Source organism: Schistocerca piceifrons, chromosome 8 (assembly GCF_021461385.2).
Source record: "Schistocerca piceifrons isolate TAMUIC-IGC-003096 chromosome 8, iqSchPice1.1, whole genome shotgun sequence".
Lineage (NCBI taxonomy): Eukaryota > Metazoa > Arthropoda > Insecta > Orthoptera > Acrididae > Schistocerca > Schistocerca piceifrons.
This window is the reverse complement of record NC_060145.1, coordinates 466281559-466309282: the sequence shown is the minus strand read 5'-3', so window position 1 is coordinate 466309282 and position 27724 is coordinate 466281559. Positions and strand designations below refer to the sequence as shown.

Sequence of the window (27724 nt, the reverse complement as noted above, 5' to 3'; positions counted from 1 at the left end):
CATTATTGTAAATCTGTACAATAATGAGGAAGCGCAGAATTGTTCAGGTTGGAAGCACAGAATTGTTCAGGTTAGAAAGATGCGGAATACACTTTGATTTTGCGCACCAAGGACATCAGACAATCACAACTTCATGACAGGAGGGGGGGGGGGGGGAAAGAGATGACTCCCCTTTCTTTACCGTGGCCATCCAACCTCACCCAAGCAGAGGTGCAGTGGAGTGGAGACAAGTGGTATGAGGGAAACACTGTATGCTGTACGCCGGGACACCTAGTTCGCATCACTGCTGATTATGCTAACATGCCGGGTGTTGAAAGTGTAGTCTGCTGTTTCTCTCAACTCACATCTTTGAGACTCTGAATATTAAACAGTGGAAAATCCAGGATGAGATGTATCAATATTAGAGAAGGAAAGTTGCTACTCACCATAGAGCGGAGATGCTGAGTCGTGATAGGCACAACAAAAAGGTTCATACAGTTATAGCTTTTGGTCATTAAGGCCTTTGTCAACAATAGACAAACATGCATGCGCACACTCATGCAAACACAACATTCACACACATCCGCAGTCTCAGGCAACTCAGTTACTCTGACGAGGATATTGTGGAGGTTTGGTCAGATGCGGAGTACCTCTTTGGAAGGGGTGAAAAGGGTAATGGGTAGAACATTCTTCATTTCAGGCCATAATGACAGGTAGTCACTACTGTGGCAGAGAATATGATATAATCGGTACTGAATCATGAAGGAAATGCTCCTCTGCAGCTGGACAGAGAGACTTTGGGAGATAGTGGGTGACTGGAGAGATCAGGCATGGGAGATCTGTTTCTGTACAAGGTTGAGAGGATATTTACGATCTGTGAAGGCCTTATTGAGGACCTTGTTGTATTTCAAGAGGGACTGCTCATCATTACAAATTTGACAGCCACTGGTGGCTAGGCCATATGGAAGGGACTTCCTGTTATGGAATGGGAGGCAGCTGTCGAAGTGAAGGTACTCTGGTGGTTGGTAGGTTTGATGTAGATGGAATATTGATGTGCGCATTTTTGATATGGAGATCAACACCAAGGAAAGTGGCTTGTTGTGTTGAGGAGCATGTGAAGCAAAATGGAAGAAGATGATGAAGATTTGGAAGAATGTGGATAGGGCGAGGACATCCCATCCACATTCCAGATCACGAAGATGTTGTTGGTGCATCTGATTCCTCTTGATGGCCCATGAATAGGTTAGCATAGGATGGTGCCATGCAGGTGCACATTGCTGTATCCTGGATGTATTTGTAGGTGATGCCTTCAAAGGAGAAGTAATTGTGGGTGAGGATATACACTGAGGAGCCAAAGAAACTGGTACATCTGCCTAATTTGTGTAGGATCCCCGCAAGCGCACAGAAGCGCCCCAACACGATATGGCATGGACTCAACTAATGTCTGGAGTATTGCTGGAGGGAACTGACACCATGAATCCCACTGAACTGCCCATAAATCTGTAAGACTATGAGGGGGTGGAGATCTCTTCTGAACAGCACGTTGCAAGGCTTCCCAGACATGCTCAATAATGTTCCTCTCTGGGGAGTTTGGTGGCCAGCAGAATTGCTTAAACACAAAAGAGTGTTCCTGGATCCACTTCGTAGCAATTCTGGACATCTGGTGTGTTGCATTGTCCTGATGCAATTGCCTAAGTCTGTCAGAATGCACAGTGGACATGAATGGATACAGGTGACCACACAGGATGCTTGCGTATATGTTTCACCTGTTAGTCACCTAAATGTATCAGGGGTCCTGTATCACTTCAACGGCACTATTGCAGAGCCTCCACCAGCTTGAACAGTCCCTGCTGACATGCAGGGTCCATGGATTCATGATGTTGTCTCCATATCTGTACACGTCCATCTGCTTGATACAATTTGAAATGAGACTCGTATGATCAGGCAACATGTTTCCAGTCATCAACAGTCCAATGTCAGTGTTGCCAGGCCCAGGCAAGGCATAAACTCTATGTTGTGCAGTAAACAAGGGCACACGGGTGGGCCTTTGGCTCCGAAAGCTGATATTGATGATGTTTCATTGAATGGTTTGCATGCTGACACTTGTTGATGGCCCAGCATTGAAATCTGCAGTATTTTGTGGAAGAGTTGCATTTCTGTCACGTTGAACAATTCTCTTCAGTAACTGTTAGTCCTGCTCTTGCAGGATCTTTAGTCGGACCTAGCGATGTCAGAGATTTGATGTTTTACTGGATTCCTGATATTCACGGTACAGTCATGAAATGGTCATATGGGAAAATCCCCACCTCATTCCTATCTCAGAGATGCTGTATCCCATCACTCATGCACTGACTATAACACTATGTTCAAACTCACTTAAGTGTTGATAATGTGCCATTGTAGCAGCAGTAGCCAATCTAACAACTGTGCCAGACACTTGTTGTCTTAGATAGGCATCACTGACCACAGCAACATATTCTGCCTGTTTACATATTTCTTTATTTGAATATGCAGGCCTATACCAGTTTCTTTGGTGCTTGAGTGTAGTTGGTCATGGTGACCAGGAAAGAGGTTGCAGGTTTTGGCATTCAGTAGCAGCAGTGCTGTGGCCATTAGGGATATTAGCATAAAGGAAGATGGCATCAATAGTGACAAGCAGGGTGCAGTGTGGTACGAGGAACAGGAACCGTGGAGAGTCAGTGGAGGAAATTGTTTATACCTTTCATATGGAATGGTAGGTTACGATTAATAGGCTGAAGGTGTTGGTCTACAAGAGCAGAGATTCCCTCATTGGGGGTACAGTAACTGATCACAATGGGGCACTCCGGATAGTTGAGTTTTTAGATTGTAGGAAGCATATAGAAGGTAGGAGTGTGGGGAGTGGTAGGGGAGAGGTGGGAGAGAGACTCTGGGATGGATCTAATGATTTGAGGAGAGAATGGGGATCCTTCTGGATTTCTGGAATGGTGTCATTGTGGCAGGGTTTGTAGGTGGGCGAATCCGACAACTGACTGAGTCCTTCTGCCAAGTAAACATTGTGGTTCGGAACAACAGTGGTGGAGTATTTGTCAGCAGATATGATTGTAAGGTCAGGATTAGGTTCCAGGTGGTGGAGTGTGATTCTTTCTGTGGTTGTAAGGTTAGCCTGCATGTTGAGGGATTTGGTGAATGATAGAGAATCAAGGTTTGAGTTTAAGAAATTCTGGAAAGTTAAGGGGAGTTGGAACATCCCATCCCAACAATGTTAAATTTAGTGACTTGTCAGGGTGTATATGACCCGGGAGATCTGGGAAAAACCCGGGAATTTTTTCATCCCGGAGAAAACTGGGAAAGACCCGGGAATTTTTTAGAATTCCGAGAATTTTTCATTGTATTAGCCTTCAGTTAAATTTTTGTAATTTTGACTGGTGAGAACCAATACTCTGCCAAAGGATATTACTGTATCCTCATACTGCAGAATAATACTTCAACAGTAAAACATAAACAGGAATAACTTAAATTGCAAAGGAAATGCACCATATACAACAACAACAGACCGTGCTCATGCAAGCGGCTGCCAACAGCACAATGTGTCATAGGCTTTAGGTTTAGGAAGACTACACAGTGCTTCATAACAACAAATTGCCTCCGATGAGCGTGAAGTCACAACTGTTTACATTAGATTCGTTTTAGCAGTTACGAGCAAGCGCATGCGCAGTTGAGTCGCGTTTGAGAGTAGATTCTCCCACTTTTGGCTACAGGAATGTGGCAGTTGGCTGTGCAAGCAGTCGCAGCAAGCTAGATGCTAGATGCTACCGGGAAAAGGTTGCACCATATTGATATTCTTCACAAAGCACCTAGCATCCAGCACACGTTGGTATACCGATTATTCGTATGATTTTGAAATGCGCCCCGGTAGGTTTCTGAAAATTTCTGAACACGTTTTAAGTTGATTTCTGAATGCGTGCATAGTGTATGTGATGTCTTTGTTAGGAGTATCCTCGTCGCATCTAGAAATAAACTTTCCGCAGACAAAAGGGGACAGGGCTATACGAGCTGAGCAGAGTAAAGCCAAACAGATGAATGCCAATCGCTGTCTGTGTGGTTGATTGGGTTTCCAAATGTACAGCGTTGTTATAATTACTAGTGAAATCCGTAGATTCAGACTACCAGAATGGAAATAAATGACTAACAGGAATAACAGGTGAGAAAGATTACATATTATCTTCTCGGTGTATCCAAGAAAATGAAATTTTGATAGAAAATTTTTGGCCAGATTGCTACACTAGTAAGGACCAGTTGTATGGTCCCTGGCTAGCAGCCGCTTAACTTCTATTCTGGAAGTAATGTGGAAAACGTGTTGTACGAATATGTAACAATGCCTAACCGGAGAATAATCGCGGGATAACTAAAGCTGTGATTCTGGCAGCGTTTGTGACGTTAATTGGCCAAATTATGGAAGAATAAGACGATTCCAAACTTATATAAAAGTTTCCTAATACTACAGTATTTCCCAACATAAAGCTTTTTGCTTGTAGTAGGCCTTACAGGCATTTGATATTGGTACTTTGTGAATTATATTCTGTCATGTTATAAAAATGACCATTTGTGCCAAAACAGTCTCGTTTATATGGCGTGTGTTACAAAATTGCTGCAATATTAGAAAGGCTTATTTTGTTTTATCTAGCAGACAGTGACAAAATAGACGTAATCAGATCAAGAAACGACACCAGTCTCGGGTATTATTTGTATTAACAGCTTTTTCGGTATTACAGAAGGACATTTTGATTTTTGATGTAGCAAAATGTTTGACAAACTTTGATGAGGTAATAGATTCTTTCACAGAAAGGAAAGTACGGCCTTGTAAAGCTGTAGCAAGATTAGAGGGAAAAAAATGCTAGAAGCTAAGGACTGAAGAAATGTGAACTTTCTTGCTTGTCTCTTGTCTTTAATGGTTTTATGTATCCTGTATTTAATTTTATGTCACACAAAACAGCAAGTTATTAGCTAATAGACAATAAATAGTGCAAATTTCCTGAAGAGTTCTTGTTCTCCCGATGACAAATAACCCCACTCGCTATTAACCGCAATTTTTTCGGGCTGACTGGGAGCAGGAGAGACACAACAGGACATTTAAATTTCCAGTGACCTCTGTAGGTTTGTAGGTTTGATGGCATCCGTTACAAAATAATACATGTTTCAATTCCACAGAGCGAAGTACAGTGGCGTGCTATGGAAGAATGCTGTATGAAGGGCCTGGCACTGCACTTGGCACACTTAAGACCAAGTAACATGTCTTACATTTCCTCGAACACATATGTTTTATGTTTCAGACTTTTCAGAAAGATGTGTGCTACAAGATGAACATATTTTTGAAAATTCAATTTTTTTAGTATTGACCCGGTTCACAAATATTGTACATCTGGGGCTGATGCACAGAGTGGGTAGTCCTCCACATGACCCCTGCTTACATTTAGTGATCTTGCTGTTTCCCCTTCATTTACCCTCATATCAAATGAAAACAAAACCAATATCTGTGGCCGGGAGCTATAATGTGAAATAAAATACATTCACATAATTAGGGAAGGCTAAAATATGTTATTAGTTTCAGATTTTATTTTATTTCCACCTTTCCAACAGTCAAGCATTAATCACCTTGCAGAACAATGAAGTTATTTTTGTCTGTTTGCTAAAGAAATTTGACTTTAATTAACCTTTTCCGCAGAGGCAGTCAATGTATTTGAAACAAAATGTCATCTTCCACAGTACTGGCTAGTCTCAACTGTTTGCTGCGTTTCAAGTGCACGTTTTCATCTTCTAGCACACATTGCATTATGCCACAATAAAGAACCAAACATGATATAATACAGTACTGGTGCTCCAAGAAAATTTACATCCGAAAACCACACTGAAAAGCTTAATATCAGGTTGAGGTCTACTTATTGAGAATCTGGAAATACAAATGTGCACTTTAAGCATGCACTTTAAATGTGCAAATTTTAGTATGGTTCACAAAATTCTGATGCTCTTGCAGCATTCTCTAATGGCTTGTTTCTTTTATGACATAATGTATGATCTTTTAATGTTTTACACGTACATACATACAGGCTTCCTATGTCATGGTAGATGTGCAAGTGCAGTGTTGCCTGTTATCTGCGTTCTCTGGCAACTGGTGAAGCGAACCTATTTCTAACAGGTCGCGGGAAAATATTGCAAATGGTGGTTTCAAAAGCGTTAGTTTCAAATCAAATATCCTTTTACGTTACTTGAACTATGTGTGAGAATGTACCATGAATTTCTACAATCAAAGAGCGCTTGACTCTCATTTAAAAATCAACTGTTTGATGACGAGCGTTTTAGAAGAATTTCGAACCCTGAATATGAGACATTTATGTCATTATTAAAAATTTTACTGGTACATTTGTGTTGATATATCTTAAAGTGTAACACGCGCAAAAAAGATCAACATTATAACGAAAGCTTAGCTTCTCTTGCAGCTTATTGACCTTAGAGACCAATTTTATATGCAAAAGCTTTGCTTTTCTTGTAACAACACTATGTATATTAATTTAAACTATTAACTTTCTCTGTTTATGTGTTGGTGCTACTTAACAGTGATGTTGCTGTTAGTTTACTACATCACGTGTCCTGTGCTCTGAATATCCGCTGTCATCGGCTGGCAAGATCACGTGACATGAGCTATGACCGGCTTACAAAAGTGCATCACAATCTCAATTTCAATGACTTGGAAAGTAACATGCAGTGTTTGGTGGAATTCCAATGTATACTTCCATAATACGAAAATACGCAGCATACATGTTGGTGCACATCAAAGGTATTTCCAAAACGTGTCTTTTTCCCTAAGTTTCATTTTCTAAAGTCCCAGGAAATTCTACACCTGTGTATAAAACCATACCCATTCAAAGGACTGATAAGTATTGCAGTTCTGAGGGAAAATATACTGTTACTTAACACAGATAAAGTATGTTTTCACCCAGTAGAAAGTGTATTTTTAACCGGGAAATCCGGGAATTTTTTTCCTTGTCCGCGTATACACCCTGCTTGGCTTTCCCGTATTTGATGAACCACTGTAGCCATTGACATGAAACTTTTACAGGACATTAAAATGTATGTTTTGAGTCTACTAAACTACAATAATTGCATTTCAGCCACTGCTTTCAGAAATGCAATTTTTTAATTACACAGTTAAAATTTTGTTTACTTTTTTGCATGTTATCCTAAATAATTTTAATTATACATAACATTATGTTCTGCTTTTAGTTCAGTAGACTCGGGATACGCATGTTATTACTCCCTTTGAGTACTCTACTCAAAGTGGTTTCTGATATTCATCCTCTTGATATTTTCCAAGTTTTTTTCTTCCATGGACTCCTTAGCGGCCAACTGTGCTGTATACTCTGCTTTATGAATGCAAACCTTGTCCATCCATTCAAGTTCTCTGATGCATATTGCTCCAGGATTATTTCCCACATACTGCAGCACTTTCACCCTACCGATGTATCCATGACTGCTGCTGGGATGGAATATTTATGGCTGTATGAACTGTTTGAGTACTGGGCATTGCGGTATTGCACCATGAATCAGATCCAGGAGGCCAAAGGTGGTGTTCTGGTTTTTCATCAGTTGACAGTTGCTTCATTTTCAACAAATCCTCAGTATTGTCTCTAATGGCCATCCCATAATACTGCTATGGTTCATCAGTCATTTTGTCTGTCAACCTGCCTCTTATGATTTTACCATCAGAAAGTTTCTTGTCTTTCAGACTTCGTTTCAACTTCCTCAGCCCACCCTCTTCTGGACATGACCAACACATTCCAGTTTTGTGATAATCATCTCCTCATAAAGCTGAGCAGCTACTATACTGTTATATGCTTTTTAGTCTCCATCACCTTAGTGTAACACACTACCCTTTCGTCCACAGATCGACTAAAAATTTCAGTAGCTACAGAGGCCTCCATACCACCAATTGTTCCTTCATAATTTCTGTAACAGATATGCCCTTCTTCATTCCCTGATTTACACTTATAACATGTTCAGTTAAAATCTGGAAATCTACTACCTTTCCAGTATCCACACTGATTACTGTAGCAACAGCATTCTTAGAACTGTAGCTGCATGTCTGCCAAGTGCCATCAAAAGCTGCTGGTATGTCAGTCATGCCCATCATTTATTTCAGCAGCATCATTTGCAGCACCCTTCATTGACTCACATGCAACAGATTCCACAGCAGCTCCACAAATCCTGCATACTTGTGAATTTTACAAGCTGGGCGTGGCATATTCATCACGGCACACATTGTTTCTGCTGCAGTGTGTCCTTTGCCAGTAGCTCTCAATCCATAAAACCACCTAACATTTACTTCAAAATAATTATCTTTACACTTATCAGAACTTCAAAATGAATGAGTATATTTACCATGAAATCCATGTTTCTTAAAACACTTAATAAAGCTTAATAAAAGATGAGACAGGGAATATAATAAGTGAAGGGAAGGGAATACGCGAAAGATGGGCGCAGGTATTTTGATAGTCTCCTCAACCCTAGAATTACTACACCAGAGAACCCAACAGACACAAATGGGGAAGAGGACCCAGACAACAACACTACCCCACCAAATATGCAAGAAGTGAAAACTGCCGTGAAGTAATTGAAAACCAACAAGGCGGCAGGGACAGATGGTATTCCAGCAGAATTGTTTAAGCAAGGAGGCAGAGAGCTGGAACAGAGCCTTCTGAAAATGGTCACCAGAATATGGGAAGAGGAGAAAATGCCCAACAATGGAAAGAGGGTATCATATGTCCCATATATAAGAAAGGAGATAAGATGGAGTGTGGCAATTACAGAGGGATCACACTACTTAATTTGGGATATAAAATATTCTCTAATATACTATTTGACAGAATATCCCCATTCATACAGAGGGGGACGGGGCCATACCAATGCGGGTTCCTTCCTGGGAAGTCAACCATAGATCAAATATTCACCTTAAGACAAATCCTGGAAAAGAACAAACGAATATGGAGTTGGCATGCATCACCTCTTTATAGATTTCAAAGCAGCTTATGATAGCATAAATAGAGAGCAGTTGTATCAAGCTCTAGGTGAACTGGGAATCTCTAGAAAGTTGGTAAGGCTGGTGAGAATGACAATGAGCAAAACACAAGGTAGTGTAAGAATAAGAGGAATGATGTCCAACACATTGAGTATTAAAAATGGAGTGCGAAAGGGGATGCATTGGCATGCCTTCACTTTAATGCCGCCCTGGAGAAGGTGATGAGAAATGCAAAACTTCTGAACAGAGGAACGATCTTCTATAAATCGGTGCAGATATTGGCCTATGCAGATGGACATAGATATAATAGCAAGGACCCAAAAAGCAATGGAAGAGACATTTACAGCTCTTGAACAGGCCAGTAGGGACATGCGGTTAATTATTAGTGAACAAAAAACAAAATATATGGCAGCTGGAAAAGCACATAGAGAAAATATGCCAAATGTAATAACAATGGGCAATTATACATTTGAGAGAATTGAACATTTCAAGTATCTGGGCTCGACAGTTACACATCTAAATGATACCTCCTTGAAATTAAGCAGAGATTAATACTGGCCAACAGAGCCTATTTTGCCCTAACAATACTTCTATCCTCAAGGCTCCTGACTCGTACCACGAAATTAACTCTGTATAAATCGCTTATACGACCAGTGCTTACATATGCCTCTGAAGCCTGGACATAACAGCTAAACATATTGAAACACTGGATGCATTTGGAAGAAAGGTACTTAGATGAATTATCGGCCCAATCTGTGTAAGAGGAAGATGGAGGAGGAGATACAACCATGAGTTGTATACCATATACAAAGACCACCCCATCAGAAGGATAGTGAAACCAGCCAGACTGAGGTGGGCGGGACATGTGGCTCGCATGAATGATACAGAAGTACCAAAAAAAATATTACAATGAAAGCCCAAAGGGCAGGGAGGACGTGGTTGACCAAGAGCCAGATGGGAAAATGGAGTAATCGAAGATCTTAGGAAGATGAGCTATAGAAACTGGAGAGTATTGGCAAAGAACCGAGAGGGATGGAAGGAAATTGTAGAAGAGGCCAAGGCTCATCATGAGCTGTAGAGCTAAGAAAGAAGAAGAAAAACACTTCATTTTGGTGTCATACTTTATTTTTTGAGGCGATTTACCAATCTATTCATCACTTTTCCTTGGAAAAACATTAGCACTTAGACATACAACATGTGTTTATATTATGAAATGATACAATATTATTTTTGACAGTGCTACCAATACAAACATGTAATTTAACCTTTATAATACAACAATCCACAGCCTTCGTATAAAAAATTACTGATTTTGTTAGATCTTGAAGTAATGCACATAAAAATTAACATTTTCAACTGGTGTAGATTATATTAAAAAAATAAGTAAATAAAATACTTCCCATGTGAGTTTGTAAGTTATATATGTATAATTTTATTCGGAAAATTTGCAAATTTTATAATGAGAAAAACCTGAAAATGTGGAAAAAATTCTTTTTCTGTTCTAACTCCCCTTAATGGGCGAAGGTTTGAGTGCAATAGGGGTGGATACCAGTTAGATTGAGGAGTGAACTGAGTCAGGCAGGGCTCTACATTGTTCTTTGGTTGAGCCTGTTTGGTAGGGATGGTGGTGAAAAAGTGTTTCAGCTATAGGGATCAGGAGAGGGAGAGAAAGTCTTCAACAAATATGGGAGTGGGGCAAAGGTGAATTGTTTTTTGGGCCAGTTTAGCTTCTGGATTCTGAATGGTGGTGGGAGGGAGTTTTTGAAGATGTAGGAAATTTAATAGATCTGCAAGGAAGGGTTTGTCAGTGTGAGTGGACGTGGGAGAGGTTTGAAGGCTGTCATAGGAGTGGTATATAGTGGTAGTTCAAGAGGGCAGTAGAAAGTGAACAGGTTGGAGATTTTTTTTGAGGTGGTACGGCGCATGTTGCTGTAGTTCCTGGAGGGGCAAGAGTTTCAATGTGTGTTATGGGTTCCAGAAATTTGAGATTGCATAGCAAGAGAATTTTGTGGATGGAAAGAAGGTACTGTAGGGAGGTTTGGAACCTATGAGTCAAGCAATAACACTGGAACAGTATGTGGTACTGGATTCTCGCTGGGGATAAAGAAACGTTTGTGTATTGATACAGATGGGAGAAGCAAGGATCCATGGTGGATGGTGAAAATGTGTAAAAATACATAAATAAGGTAAAAATATGTGCAAAAAGTTTTCAAAAATACATCGAAGTGTGTAGGAAAAATAAATAAAAGGATGGAACAGATGAAGTTTGGGGAAACGAGATGAAACAAGAGGGAGTAAGCTGACAAGACAAAAACAATCTGCAATTGATGTGAAAACACAAAAAGATATAACGTAGGTTTTAGGTCTGTGTGCCGATATGTATGCAGAACACCGACAGCAGATGTGACTGTATTACATGATGTTAGTATGTGCAAACTGGAATAAGAAAGGAGAAAAAGTGGGGAGGGTTCGGTAGAATGATGTAAAAGTTCATGTGGCTCAGGAAGATGTGAAAAATAACATTCAGAAATAAACAAGAGTTATGCAGGAAGAATGTACTGATATGTCCTTCCATTGTCTCCCTGACATATACCATCTGATCATGTGCATCCATCAGTTTCTCTACAGCACTCTGTATATGACCAGTGTCTCCTGAAAGACTATGTACCACACTATTGCTACAGAATTTATTAGAATGTTTTGAGGAACCTTGCATCAACATGAGGATGCTTGTGTGGCCTACCACAACACCTGACTTCAATGAAATCCAGCAAATCTAGGATGCCACTGAGTGGAACGTCCAAGCTCTGAGGTCCCATCTCCAATGAAACCTGGGGCTGTGGGCAGCCAGTTGCCTGTCAGCTCTTCTACACTTAGGTGTCTCCACGTCATGACTTGCTGCTGCCTTCAATGGGCTGTAAGTGGGTGCTATAGGTACTCTAATTCATCGCTCAAGACTTCATTGTTTCAAAAGGCAGTCTTGGTATATTTGGATTCTGAGCTGGTTAATGATTGTAAAGCAGTTCTGTTTTACAAGGCAACATTGTTTTTCAAACTAGTATCCAAAAAGTTGTAATAATATATAAATTATGTTTGCTATGAAAATAATTTATAACACATTATATTTGCTTACCAGACACTGCCAGGCTGCCATCTCCTGATACTTTCACCGTAGTTACACAACCCAAATGTCCACTGAGGATATGAATGTCATTGCCTGTGTTAATATCCCAGACAATGAGATTTGAATCACGAGATCCAGAGACAACAAGGGATTTGTTTAAAATGGATACAGCAACACATGTTACGTGGTCACTATGACCTACAAGAACCTGAAAAAGCATGAAAAATACTATCAGTCATTAATTACATCTAAAAAAACTTAGTGTCAGAAATTATTTACTATGGTTATAATAGAGGGAAACATTCCACGTAGGAAAAATATATCTAAAAACAAAGATGATGTGACTTACCAAATGAAAGTGCTGGCAGGTCGACAGACACACAAACAAACACAAACATAAACACAAAATTCAAGCTTTCGCAACAAACTGTTGCCTCATCAGGTAAGAGCGAAGGAGAGGGAAAGACGAAAGGATGTGGGTTTTAAGGGAGAGGGTAAGGAGTCATTCCAATCCCGGGAGCGGAAAGACTTACCTTAGGGGGGAAAAAAGGACGGGTATACACTCGCACACACACACATATCCATCCACACATATACAGATACAAGCAGACATATTTACTATTATTGATACATTGAAAAACCATATTATTCACTCACAGTTAACATAATTAAATTAAAAAAGCAATGTGATAGTTTACTATTCCGTGCAATTTTATAACGATTAGACAAGAAAAGGTTTTTGCAGACACACTGCATGAAAGTTACATGTGTCTATTGATGCAATTAAAATAAGTCAATGTATTCAGTAGCTAAGCTCACAGACAATGCACGACTGCTCTTGCAGCACTCATGTTACAGGAGCATATGGAGGAAGGAATGGAGGACAGACAGTGGATATGTTTACTGTTGGTTTATACACTGTATAACTATGTGCAACAACTGTTGGAGAGTAATGTTATGATGGATGTGTATGGAAATCTAAGAAAGTCTGGGATGTGCCCTGCTCCTCTTGCAATGCAATGAATGAGCCACTGAGATACACAGCCATATGCAACAAATGGATAAAAATTGATTCGACCTATTCTCTGACTTCACAGGGCACTGTGGAAGAGTTAGAGTGTGCCATTGCTAAATACATTGTGATTAGGAATAGTATGCCATAAATTCTCTACATTCTGGCCAGATTCTCGTGATGAAAATTTCTTCTCCAGACAGATGCTTTTGGGCTATGTGTTCATGCATCACCATCAATCAGCAGTCTCTGTTAACACGTTCACTGCCATCGGCGCACCAGCGCGTCCGGCCGATACTAGTGCATATGCCGTCGACGCGCCTGCGCGGCGAGACACTCAGCTGTTTCTCAGCGCCACAGTTTAGTCGGGCACAGCCATTCGGTGTGGTTCATTGCGCAGGCACTCTAAGAACGTATTGTTTTCAATTTTTGCGGGTGCGGTTCGTGTGTTTTCCCTACAGTTTTTCTCTGTTGTGGGACTGAAAATGGAAGACAATCGTGACACGGCGGGCCCTTCAGAACCTAAGAAACGTAAAACACAGGACACAAGAAACGTACAAAAACTAACGGATGCGGAATTATTACGAATATTAGAAGAAAGCGATTCGGAAACGGAACTGGCCAGTGAGGAGGACGGCGTGGAATCCAGTGAAGAGTCTGACGGAGCCGAGTTTGTTTTAGATGAGACTGTAGAAATGGCTGTGAATCCTAGCGACAGGGAAATGGCAGAAGGAGTGGTAACAAGAGATAACGCAGCTGATACAACTGTTGCGTGGGAAAGAGAGCCAGTTGGAATGATAAATTGCCCATTTATAAAAAATGAGGGACTGCTTATTCAACCGACGGAAAACACTCCCTTAGATTATTTTCGTCTTTTGCTGACGGACGAATTTCTATTGACAGTTGTAGAAGAAACAAATCGAAACGCGATTGAATTATTCCTTTCTGCGGGAACCAAAGGACAATCACGAATAAACTGTTGGAAAGATGTGACTGTTGGCGAATTGTTAGTGTTCTTGGGAGTTTTCCTGCACATGGGAAATGTAAAGATGAGGAATTTGCAGGACTATTGGAAAAAGGACGCTTTATTCAACGTGAAAGGAATTGCCGATAGTATTTCACGAAATCGTTTTCTGCTAATACTACGTGCATTACACTTTTCTGAAAATCCAAAACAGGGCAAACCAACACCATCCGACAGGTTGTATAAAATACGTCCCGTTATCAATTTTTTCAATGAAAGGATGTGCCAAGTTTACTACCCTGGACGGGAACTGTCTCTGGACGAATCAATGATCCTTTGGCGTGGACGATTACTTTTCCGCCAATACATCAAAAACAAAAAAGCACAAATATGGCATAAAGCTATATATTTTGACAACTCCCACTGGAATGGTCCTAAAATTCGCGGTATACACTGGCATGCTGGACGATTTAGGAGGAAGAGGCCATGCGCAAAAAATTGTTCTTCATTTACTAGATGAAAAGTTGAATGCTGGTCACCATGTGTACATGGACAATTACTATAACAGCTTCGCATTGGCAAAGCTGCTCCTGGATAAGAAGACCCACTGCACGGGAACTCTGAGGGCGAATAGGAAGGATACACCCAAGGAAATACAGGAAGCAAAACTACGAAAAGGTGAAGCCGTTGCCAGATTTGCGGAAGGAGTTATGATAGGTAAGTGGCGTGATAAGAGGGAGGTTTGCTACATTTCTAATGCATTTACAAATGAAATGGTTGAGGTTGAAACCAAAAGAAAGGAGAAGAAATCTAAGCCCTTGGCCATTGTAAACTACAATAAATTTATGGCGGGAGTTGATCGGCACGATCAGATGTTATCATATTACCTCTCGGAACGCAAAACCATACGCTGGTACAAGAAACTTTTTATCCACGTTGTGGAAATGATACTGACAAACGCACATGCCCTACACAATAAATATTGTGGCACAAAAATGCCCCTCCAAGAATTTAGACTCAGTATTATAAGAGCACTATTGCCACGAAAGCAGGTAGAACGGCCAGTCAGAAATCCCCAACATGTTGTGGTAAAACGAGAATCAAATGGAAAATCAAAAACACCGCGAAAAAAGTGCAGATCATGCGCCAGCCGTGGACAACGAACAGACACGATTTACGAGTGCCTAGATTGCCCAAATAAAGCAGGATATTGTTTGAATTGTTGTGTTATTCACCACCTCTAAAGGCAGATAGCACTTTCGTTGCTCATTTATTTTTCGACAGTTATGTGTCGGTACTATTCTTAAACTTTGTATTTATTTTATTTGTTTGAGAGTAATGGATAAAGCTCTAGATTGTATTTTTCTTAGATTTGACATACATTTTATTTCAGAAGTTTCTTCGAGATCTTGTGTTTGTATTTGAATGTTTCTACTATATTTTTTTGTCCAATAAATATGTCGTTTGTCAGTAGGATGTTTCGTTTCATTTATGAATATAAAATGAAATTGTAGTAACCTAAACTGTCACACTAACCAGGAACAATACACTAGACGCATTGGCGCGTCCACGGCCCACCCGCTACAGAATATGGCCTGATATGCCACTGACGCCTTAGTGCGCCCCAAAACAACTTTGATTCACGAGAGTAAATTTGATTGTGTACTTATAAAATAAATACATGTTATATTACTTTTAGCAATATATTTTCAGATTCTATTAAGAAAAATATTGGTTACGTGGCAAAGCAAGGCCAATTACAGTGGCAGTGAACGTGTTAAGAAATCAAGGGGTATCAAATGAGAAGAAATATCAGGGGAAAACATGCTGTAATCCAAAAAGGAACAAATATGGCTTCTATAATATCTTTAGGCAAGAACAAAGAGCTACACAAAATAAGTCAGAGTAATCTTAGTAACATTAAAAATAAAAGCTTTCAGAGAAGATGTACCTGAAGTTAGCATGCTATTGAAACTATAAAAACCTATGACAGATTTGTGTGTGTGTGTGTGTGTGTGTGTGTGTGTGTGTGTGTGTGTGTGTGTGTGTTATAGATAAAGCACTGTGCTGATCTGGAGATGAAACTGCTAGCTTATTTTGCACACCTACAGTCCATACTATCTTACAGCATACTCTTCTACCGCAATAAAGCTAATGTCCTCACTGTGAGCACTTTGAAGCATTCACTACTGCCACTGAAGCATTGGCACATGGTGCTCAAGAAGGCGGTGGCCGTGTCTTAGGTGCAGTGACCACATTGTGTAGTGCCTCGAGAATTTCGGAGCAAATTCTAGTGGCTCTCGTAATTCCACTGTCTCGAACACACACTATTTTAGAGATAAGTGTGGTAAAGTAGAACTATGTCTACTGCCCCACAATTATGTGCGTATGGGATGGACGTGTATCAGATGGACGATCGGTGTGAGCAGGTAGTCATCGAGCACGCCTAAGATGTTACACGTCCCGTAAATGGAGTAAACGCATCATACTCTGTGAGATATAAAACATTATTAGTGTGAACATTTGAAGGTTGTTGAAAGAAAAGAAGAGACTTTTATTCATTCATTCTCTTTTTTACTGCTGTAAATTCGGGTCAGTTGTCTTGTTAAACTCGGAGAGATTTATAGAGTGTATGTATAGGAACATTATTGTAATAGCTTCTGTCAGACTGGAAGGTGTCGAGCTTACAGGAAATGTTTAGTGTATGAAAACAGTTATGTGTTATGAAGCATAGTGAGACTGAATTCAAAGTATTCTTGAGTGTACCGAGTTATTTAAAAGTATAGAAATTCCTCCAGAGTAGCATATATTCTTCGGAGAAGAAGCTGGGCAGAATATCGCAGCCGACTATCCTGAAAGAAGATCGGCGAAGTAACTCCAAGTAAGTTCGACAGCTAAGGCGGAGTGTGAGTCTTGTGCACCAGTACCACACTGCAACCCTTAATCACTGGAAACTGCCAGAGTTGTATGAATGCACAGCACAACAACCCTGGTCTCTGGCCACTGAGGCCAGACTGTGAGCAGCTGTGCTTGGTGGGAAAAGCACTCTGTGGGTGGTGGAGGTATGGAGGGGGCTGGGGCAGATTGGGAGAGGGTCTCAGGCTCCTTGTGGGAGCATGGAGGGACATGGTTGGGCTACTAAGTGCAGTTGGGAAGTTTGATAGGGACAGGGGGGAGAGCAGAAGAGGAGAGCAGTAGAGGAGCGGAAAAAGACTAGTAGGTGAATTGGTGGAATAGAAGGCGGTCTAGTGCCAGAATGGGAGCAGGGAAGGGGATAGGTGGGAGAAGGACAGGGACTAACGCAGGTTGAGGCTAGGGAGATTACAGGAACATAGAATATATTGTAGGGAGAGTTGTTCCCAATTCAGAAATGGTGGTGTTGGTAGGACGGAAGGCTGTGAAGCAGTCCTTAAATGATGTACACTGTGTTGGGCAGCGTGCTGAGCAACTGGGTGGTCCAGCTGTCTCTTGGTCTCAAGTTTGTCGGTGGCCATTTGTGTGGACAGACAACTTGTTGGTTGTTATGCTCATGTAGAAAGTAGCACCGTGGTTGCAGCTCAATCTGTAGATTACATAAGTGGTTTCACTAGTAGCGCTATCTTTGATGCGATAGGTGGTGCCTGTGATCAGACTGGAGTAGGTGGGAGAACGTATGGGACAGGTCTTGCATCCAGATCTATTGCAGGGTTATGAGCCATGAGGAATGGCGTTGGGAGTGGGAATTATGTAGGAATGGACAAGATATTGTATAGGTTTGGTGGGGAGTGGAATACCACTGTGGGAGGGGTGCGAGAGATAGTGTATTGGATATTTCTCATTTGAGGGCACAATGAGAGTAGTTGACTCCCTGTAGGAGAAAGGCATTCAGCTGCTTCAGCCTTGTGTGTTACCGAGCCACATAGGAGTGCTCATTTTTGGCCTGATGGAGGAACTTTGGGAGGTGTGGGGGACTGGAGAGACAAGGCAAGGTAGATCTGTTTCTATACAAGATTTGGAGGATAATTTTGGTCTGTGAAGGCCTCAGAAAGAGCCTTGGTTATTTGGAGAGACTGCTTGTCACTACAGTTGTGACAGCCATGGGTGGCTATGCTGTACGGAAGGGACACCTTAATATGGAATGGACGGCAGCTGTCGAAGCGGAGGTGTTACTGATACTTGGTAGTTTTGATATAGATGGAGGTACTGATGTAGACATCTTTGAGTAGGCAGTGTAATACCACAACCCCTTTAGGGATCCTGTGTCCTATTCCAGTCTCATCCCCACTCTCCCAAAGAGGCCATATATTTAATATTACTAATGTACACTAATTTAAACTGCTGCTTTGACTTAGTATTTTCTGGTTATCTGGATTTGAATACACTTAAGATTTTTTGTGCAGCAAGTTAGTAATTTACGCTAATTTAAGCTGTTGTTTTGACATTGTTTATGTTGGGCCTCATCAGTGTATAGAATGAAGGAAACATGTTGGATTAAAAGCTAATGTACCATCACAATTTGCACACAATACAAACTACAGGCACATGGTAGGAATAAAATTGATTTTGTAATTATGGAGTTTCTAGTCATCAAGAGACAGCTATTTTTACACTTTGTTAGATCATAAATTATTTGTATCCCTAATAGAAATATGACATGATGATTTTTCAGTCAGGATCAATCATGGTCATTTCTAATTGGTGTTAGTTACAGCTATACAGAAAATGTAAAATTTTACTCATACAAAATTTAATTAATTTAATCTAAGCCTTTCATTCAATAAAACTGATTGCTCTGTTCAACTGTAAATAATAGGGTAACTCTCCTTTTAGTTAATGAAATAATATATGCAAACTAACAAAATATGTTGTTGGCAATGATAAAACATGTAATTTATAGTCTTAATAGGAACAGATTCTTTCCTGTCTTTGTATGAAATTATTCACTGTTATTCTATGTAATTTTCTGTGTGATTTTGGAAGACATATGTAAAACATGTAATTTATAGTCTTAATAGGAACAGATTCTTTCCTGTCTTTGTATGAAATTATTCACTGTTATTCTATGTAATTTTCTGTGTGATTTTGGAAGACATATGTAAAAACTTTAATTCTTAAATGTGCAAATTTAATATTTAACAATAACAGTAATTGTTTAAAATCACACCCCGGATTACACAAGATATGTATTATTTTACTGGTGGAGGATATCTGTAATACAATGTGGTATATCATCATTATTTTTCTTGTGTTAAGCAATGACACACAACCCAAACTTCACCCGCAAAACATTGTTGCCACATTATATTGCAATATGGTGAAAGGAGCTGGGATGTGTATAAAACTGAATTGTATGCTGCTGGTTATTAAGTTTCAGGTGAAATATAGTGTCATATACCAGTATTGGGACGTGAATGGAAACTAGGATCTGTATGGAAAAAGTGGACATGTGAGAATATCAATGGACCACCGCCAACAACCAGAATATCAATGGACCACTGCCAACAACCAGCAGCATGGATTGTCAAATGAGTACCAAAACATTATTTATGTAACAGAGTAGTGAAATTGTATGCTTAAGTCAGGCAAAAATAATTGCATGACATACTTTGAAAATATTATAGGGAAGATAGTTTTTGGAAGTGGTTTTTTTTCCTTCAAGTTGTGTAAAATCAGTTAAAATGAGTAGAAGCACTATATTTTCGATATGTGGCCAAGACGTAACCACAACAAGATTGGGTCAGCTTCTGCATGCATTGACACCAAATCTAAACATTCAGAGCCAGGAGAATTCATCAAGTACTATAATTTCACCTTTCCATGAGTTTCAACAATCGGAAGACATACTACAAAAATTTTATAAGTTACTAGGTAGTAAACTAGATGGTAAACTGTCTGAAATAAATTTTAGAAAAATAGACCATATTCTCATAAAAATGGACCAGAAACTAGAAACAGGGAAGATGTTAATAAGGTAAGTAGACAAATTAACAGTATAAATGAAAGAGTAGACTATGTAGAATCTGAAGCGGGTGTTCGAATATCTTTGCTGTTATTGAATTACAGCTAGGTAACAAATGTGTTGGCGTAATTAATGAACAAGTAAAAAGAACAGAAAACATTGCCATTGATGAACTCGACAGACGAAACTGAAACTGAAAATAAATTCACTGACAAGAAACTAAAATTCTATACTTGTTCCAGAACAAATTTCTTGAGTAAACAGCAAAGTGAATGAAGTATCAAATAATCTTCAAACAGTCAACTCTTAAGTTGAAAATCCAGAGACTAATATGTTTATTAGTATATAGAGTGCTAATAACGTGTTTCAAAACAACTGCAATAACATTATTATGAAAATTTTCCTGGGTGATTTTAAACTACACACTGTCGATTACTTGTACCAGAGCAAGGACAGTATGAAAATGAAATTTGCTAGACAATATTTAGATGGAGAAGCATGTTAACCCAGAAATGGCATTTGCAGAGTTTGAAAAATTATTTCCAAACTAATTTTGGTGAGCAAGTAAGCAGGTGTGATTAAACTCAGAATGTTTGAATGGAGGTATATTTTGCATAGGAGATATGAAAATGTGAGAATTTTGTGAAAAGTAGCTAGGACTTTAGCACACTTAGATAAACCACTTGACAAATTAATCCAAATTGACACGCTGAAGTGGCGTTTACATGGACATTATCAGTGGAGTCTTGTTTATGGACCAGATGACACTATTGAGGAATTTCTGAAATACATACATAAATTATATTGTGCTTGCGAGAACAATTTTCAGAATGGGGATTCATCATAACAACACCAGAATAACAACAATAGGAACAATATTAACAGATATGATGGTAACAGAAGTAATAATAATTTTGGTAACAACTATCACAACCAGAGTAATAATAATAATAATAGGAATGAGCAGGGCAGAGGTAATCAAAGAAGAAATGGCTGAATTATGTTTATGTGCCTGCTGACACAAGTTCTAGTACTTTTGATAGTGATTTTGATGTGGAGATGTGTAATTGAAGTTGAAGTTCACATAGGTGCAGATGATGATGCTTATGAGTATTTTGAGACTATTGATTCTGATGTTGTATTTTATGATGAATTAGATGGTATGGTTTATGTGGACTAGACAAAGATATGAGTGATAGAACAGTAGGATATGATGATTTGGAATCAGAAAGACAGGTACTTGAAAATCAGTTGATACCCATCGAGGTCAGTGAGTGATTATAGAGTTGTTAAAACAAGGAGGATCAAGGTAAGGTAATTAGTGATACGATACTGGAAGTATTGGAAGAGAATGAGGAGTCTGCAGGAAAAGGTGATTACTCTGATAGTATTAAACACACACACACTGTAGTTGTAAGCTGCCTTTAAGTACTTTAGAACCTAAGTTAGGAAATGAGGTTCAAGTAAATTGGCAGAAGAGGATGGAAGTAATAAGCATGAAATATTTGGTAGTCCGTATGTTGCAATATCTATAGGCAACTGGAGGAGAGTGTGTTTATTGGACACTGGTAGCCCGGTAAGTGGTGTGTCTGGTAAACTAAGAGATAGATTAAAGAATACTGAACAGTATACTGAATTTCCAATTACTGGCATTAAAATAAAAGGAGTTGCTGGTAAACTTAGTAAATTAATCAGTAGGCAAGCATTAATTTCATTTACTGTCAGTAATGTATTTGAACAAGGATGCCTGATAATAACTGACCTGAATGAACATATGTTGTTAGGGATGGATTGGATACTGAAAGTTAATGTTAGGTTTGATTGATTAAATATGAAGTTAGATTTTATTGATCCAAAATCTGGTGTTCATGGTGAAACCAGTTATACATAATGTTTGATGAGAGTTGTAGCAATTATTGTAGTACTTTATGACAGAAATTCTTTAGATGATGATAATGAGTATTTTGATGACCAGGTGGTTAGTGAAGATTTTTATCAGTTAGTATTGGACAAAGTTAATTTAGCAGACGATTTAAGTAGCAATGAAAAGAGTGAATTGAAGGGAATCCTGTTGGAATATAATAGCGTTTTCAGTGAGAAACCAGGCAGGGTAAAAGATTACATGTGTAAGTTAAAACTGAGACCACATGAATCATTTTTCATTGGAGTACCTATTTGTAAGGGGAAGGTTGTTGAAAAGGAGTTGGAGAAACTGCAGAGTTGGGGAGTAATAGAAAAAAATCCCATGGTTGTAGTAGCTAAGAAAGATGGTGGGGTTAGAACAGTACTTGACTCTCACATTTAAATTCAATTCAATTTATTATTATCCATTTTATCATATACATGATATAGGAATTGTCATATAGAAAGAAAGAGAGAGAGCACGATTTTTTTTTTTTAACAATCAAGGGAAATAACATTTTGTTAGTTACACTTTACATATTTTGTCTTCATTTTACATGAAAGATGAGAAAAAAAAATTACAATGTTTATACAAAGAAAAATCCTTTAAGGGGAATAACATTTTCTTAATTACACTTTAATATTTTTCTTAATTAAACTTAACATATTTTGTCTTCTATTTACAAGCAAGTTGGAAAAAAACGAAGGATTATGCAGAAAAATCAAAAGATGTGCACTATCTGTTTGGATAGCAAAGAAATTCATCAACATTACAGATACTGACCTAATAGTAGCCTCTTTAGTTCTTTTTTAAATATATATATAAGTTTTGTATGCTTTTTATTTCTTTTGATAAGGCAGTGAACATTATTTTGGGTAGATACATCACACTGTTTTGGTACAGGGATTTTGAATGTATGTTTCTATGGAAATTGTGCTTGTTTCTGGTTTGATAGTTATGTACTTCACTGTTTAGAGAAGAGAATTCTTGATGTTACTTTAGGAAACAAACTGCTTCATAGATGAATAAACTAGGGAGGGTCAGAATTTACAACTCCTTAAAAGAGTCCTCTACAAGGATCTCTGTAGGCAAACACCCTTCAGAATTCGAATAGCTCTCTTTTGGAGCTTAAAACAACTTTTTGTGAAACCTGTATTCCCCCAAAATATAATACCATATCTTAGATTACTATGAATGTAAGAGTACTAGACAAATAGTACTGATTAAAAATTGCAGTTTTCTTTAAGTTTTCTTAATATATAACAGTATTTACTAAGTTATTTATTCAATAGTTCAACATGTTTTTCCATCTCAAGCTATTGTCCAGCCATACACCTAAAAAATTTGTAAAAGAAGTTTGTTCTATCAGACATTTTCCAATCTCTAATCTTATGTTATTTTTTACTTTGTTCCTTATGTGCCTAAAGTTCATCCAAGTGGTTTTTTGTCATTTATTATTAAGTAACTGTCCTTGAACCATTCAGCTGCCTCATTCATTGCTGAAGCTATTTTTTCTTGTAGGTCATCTTCACTAACGCCCTTAATAAAAAGGCTTGTATCATCTGCGAAAAGTACTGATTTTGCTCTTGTTAGATGGCTAGGAAAATCATTAACAAAAACTAAGAAGAGCAGAGGGCCTATAACAGAACTGTGGAGTACACCACAGTTGACTTTCAGATATGTTGAGTAATATTTTGTGCCATTATGTATTATTTCAAGACTTTGATACCTGTTGCACAGATACGATTGAAACCAGCTGTATGCTTTTCCACGTACTCCATAGCAATACAGTTTCTCTAGCAAAACATCATGGCTGATGAAGTCAAATGCCTTGGATACATCTAACAATATTCCACAGTTTAAGTCCTCATTATCCATTGCAGTTAAAACATTCCAAGAAGTGATATACAGCTGTTTCTGTAAACCTGTTTTTCCTGAATCCATTCTGTGCATTGGTTAGAATTTTGCATTTGTTTAGGAAACTCAACAGTCTCTCGTACATAGTCCTCTCAATTACTTTAGCAAAACCTGAAAGTTGTGACAATGATCTATAATTTTGTATGGTATACGGAAAGTCTTTTTTATAAAGTGACTTTACTATTGAATTTTAAGTTCAGAAGGGAATTCACCAGTTTTAAATGATGTATTAATAATATCAACCAGTTCAATTGTTATTTTGTATGCACTATATTTCATGACCTTATCAGGAATACCGTCACATCCACAGGACATTTTATTTTTCAGCTTATCAATTGCATTTCTTACTTCTGAATGCGTAACTGGGTACAAAAACATTGTCTTTTCATTTGCTGCAGCTTTTGACTTACTACCTTTTGAGTTCCCCAGGTTCTTGATAAGATTTTGAGCACTGTTAATGTAGTAGTCATTGAACATATTGGCAACACATCGAGGGTCTTCAACAACTTTTCCTCCCTTTTTTATGATAAGATTATCGTTTGTCACTTTGGATTTACCGTTGTTATGGTTTATGACCTTCCAAACTGATTTGGTTTTATTGCTGCCTTTTCTGATAATTAAATCATTGTTCAGTTTTTTTGGTGCATGAATAACTCTTCTGTAGCATCTAAGATATGGTTTTAAAGCTGCATTACGCTTTGAATGCCAACTCAGATTACTGAGAGTACCTGCAGATTTCTTAATTCCTGCAGTTAACCATGAATTAGATTTGAGAGGGATTTTTACTTTTTTGAGGGGGAAAGCGGCGTCAAATAAATTTTTGGAAAAGGAAACAGACCATTCAGAGTCAATGGAGGAATTGTTGTATAAATTTTATGATGCAAATTATTTTACAAGGTTGGATTTGATGTCAGGATTTCATTAGATTACTTTAGAACCCAATTCTAGGCAATATACTGCATTTTTGTATGATGGGAAAAGTTTTCAATACTGTGTAGTACCTTTTGGATTAAACTTATCAGTTGCTGAATTTATCAGGGCTTTGGATATAGTTTTGGGAAGTGGGTTACTTTCAAAATTAATCATTTATGTGGATGACATTCTGGTAATGGAAATTCGGAAAGCAATTGCAATAAAATTCAGGCAAGGGGGTGGGGGTATGACATTAAAATTGGAAAAATGTAAATTTGGAATAAAAAAGGTGAAATTTCTTGGGCACGCCATTAATAAGGAAGGAATTCTGCTTGGTAAAGACAAATTGTTGGCCATTGCAGATTTCCCCAAACCGATATCAAAGAAGGAACTTAGGTCATTTTATGGTCTATGCAATTTCTACAGGAAATACATTAGGACACAAGCTTTAAATGCTCCATGTCTTCTTGTGCTTTTGGAAAAGAACAGTATTTGGGAATGGACTGACAAATGTCAAGCAGCATTTGATGAGATTAAAAGACAGCTTGTCAATAGGGAAATCTTACATAGATCAGACTTAACTTTACCATTTTGTATTATGATAGACGGGTGTGATTATGGCTTAGGAGTTTGTTCATTTCAGTAGAAGGAAGTTGAGGGAGAGACCACACACTGTGCTATTAGTTTTGACAGTAGAATCTTACAAAAGCATGAAAAAGTTGTACAGTCACTGAGAAGGAACTTTTAGCCATTGTTCAGGGGTTTAAAAATTTCAAAATTATTTAATTGGGCACACAGTCATTGTATACGCAGACCATAAAGCTTCATGCTACGTTCAGGAGTGCAATCTATATCACAGTAGGATTAGCAGGTGGGCAGCTTTTTTACAGCAATTTGGCTATTCAGTCCAAATTGTGAGAATCTGTAGACAACTGAAACATAATCAAAATCAGGATGAAACATGGAAACTAGTCAAAAGCTTCGTAGGTAAGAAAGGATGTGATAACAGTATTACCAAGTGTTTAAAGGAATTTTATTCAGGACAAGTAATCCCAATTTGGATAAGTGGGAGGTTTGTTGGCCTAGACAATATACTGACACTTTGATTAACTATGTAGAGTTACAGGTACTGTGGATCCATAAAGTGTATTCAAAAGATACAGGAACATGTATACTTTTATAACATCTTCAGGAGGGTTAGGAAGTGTTTGAGTTCTTTTTATCAATGCCAGACAGTAAAAGTTACCAACCAGAAGCATAAAGGTTTTGTACAGAGCATAATTCCACTAGGTAAGTAGTAAGTCAGAACTGGTGGGAGGTGACTTATTTGGTCAAACTCCCCACACTAAAAAAGGCTACACATATTTGTTTGTTACTGTTGACCTGTTTTCAAAACTATTAAAGCTGTTCCCTTCTATAAGAAAGAAAGTTATTCATTGTTTTACTAATGACTATTTTAGAAATGTTGCTTGACTGTTGGGTAATGGAAGTCAGTTCACATCTCATATATGGAAGGAATTGATTAATAATGAGAACATTAAGCACATTTTAATAACTGTGTATTCTCCACCATGCAATCCTATGGAGAGGTATATGAGGGAAATTGGTAGGTTGTGCAGAACATACTGTTCCAACGATCATAAGAATTGGTACACTTATGTAAGTCAGTTTGAAGACATTCTAAATAGTTTGCAACATACTACAACTGGATTTACACCATATAAAGTTCATTTTAATCAGAAACCTGCTAATTTACTAGATGAATTGATTGAGTTTCCAGCTTGTACAGAGTTAACTGCTGATGAGAGGGAATAGGTGGTGAAGAAAAATATGGAGGCATATCATATTCAGAGTAAGAAGAAGCATGACAAAAATCTTAAAGTTACACAGTTGTAACCTCATGTTGACTAAAAGTTATGAAAAGTTAAAAGCAATTAACAAAGAAACAAAAAAGATCTTCCATATATACATTGAACCATACAAAGGTCTTAAAGATACCACATCCAAACGCATTTAAGATAATTTATCCAAAGTGATGCAAGCTATTTGGTTTAAGAAACACCACACAGCTGAAGCCATATGTTCATATTTGATCAACTCTCACGGGGGGTCCACTCTTAGTGTGTATCATGTGTCTGGGAAGCACAAGGGCCCCAGCTAATATAGTATCTGCTTCAGCACCATTATACATCAGTACTACATTCACACACATATTCATACACATTTCTATCCTTTGAATTTATGCTGACTTTGATTATCTATTTGATTCATGATATTGGCATCTGATGATGTGAGGTACAATAATTTTCTTAATACTCACTACTTTGAGGATATTTTTTGAGGTTTAATTTGATCAATCCTCAGGGGGTACACTCTCTGTGTGTACCATGTGTCTGGCAAACACCAGGGCCTCAGCCAATGTTTTTAGATATATTTTTCCCACGTGGAATGTTTCCCTACATTCCACGTGGGAAAAATATATCTAAAAACAAAGATGATGTAACTTACCAAATGAGAGCGTTGGTATGTTGATGGACACACAAACACACACACAAAATTCGAGTGTTCGCAACCTAAGGTTGCTTCATCAGGAAAGAGGGAAGGAGAGGGGGAGACGAAAGGATGTGGGTTTTAAGGGAGAGGGTATGGAGCCATTCCAATCCCAGGAGTGGAAAGACTTACCTTAGGGGGAGAAAAGGACAGGTATACACTCGCACACACACACATATCCATCTGCACATATTACAGACACAAGCAGACATTGTAAAGGCAAAGAGTTTGGACAGAGATGTCAGTCGAGGCGGAAGTACAGAGGCAAAGATGTTGTTGAATGACAGGTGAGGTATGAGCAGCAGCAACTTGAAATTAGGGGAGGTTGAGGCCTGGTGGGTAACGGCAAGAGAGGATATATTGAAGGGCGAGT

General features: G+C 38.5%; 1 protein-coding gene across 1 annotated transcript in view; it reads right to left on the bottom strand.

Moving 5' to 3' along the window:
* LOC124712462 (protein qui-1) overlaps positions 1 to 27724 on the bottom strand; it is a 1341285-nt gene that overhangs the window by 46907 nt on the left and 1266654 nt on the right. The window contains exon 27 of the mRNA XM_047242758.1: positions 12165 to 12363. Coding sequence (XP_047098714.1) covers positions 12165 to 12363 — 199 coding nt within the window. The remainder of the gene's footprint in view (positions 1 to 12164; positions 12364 to 27724) is intronic.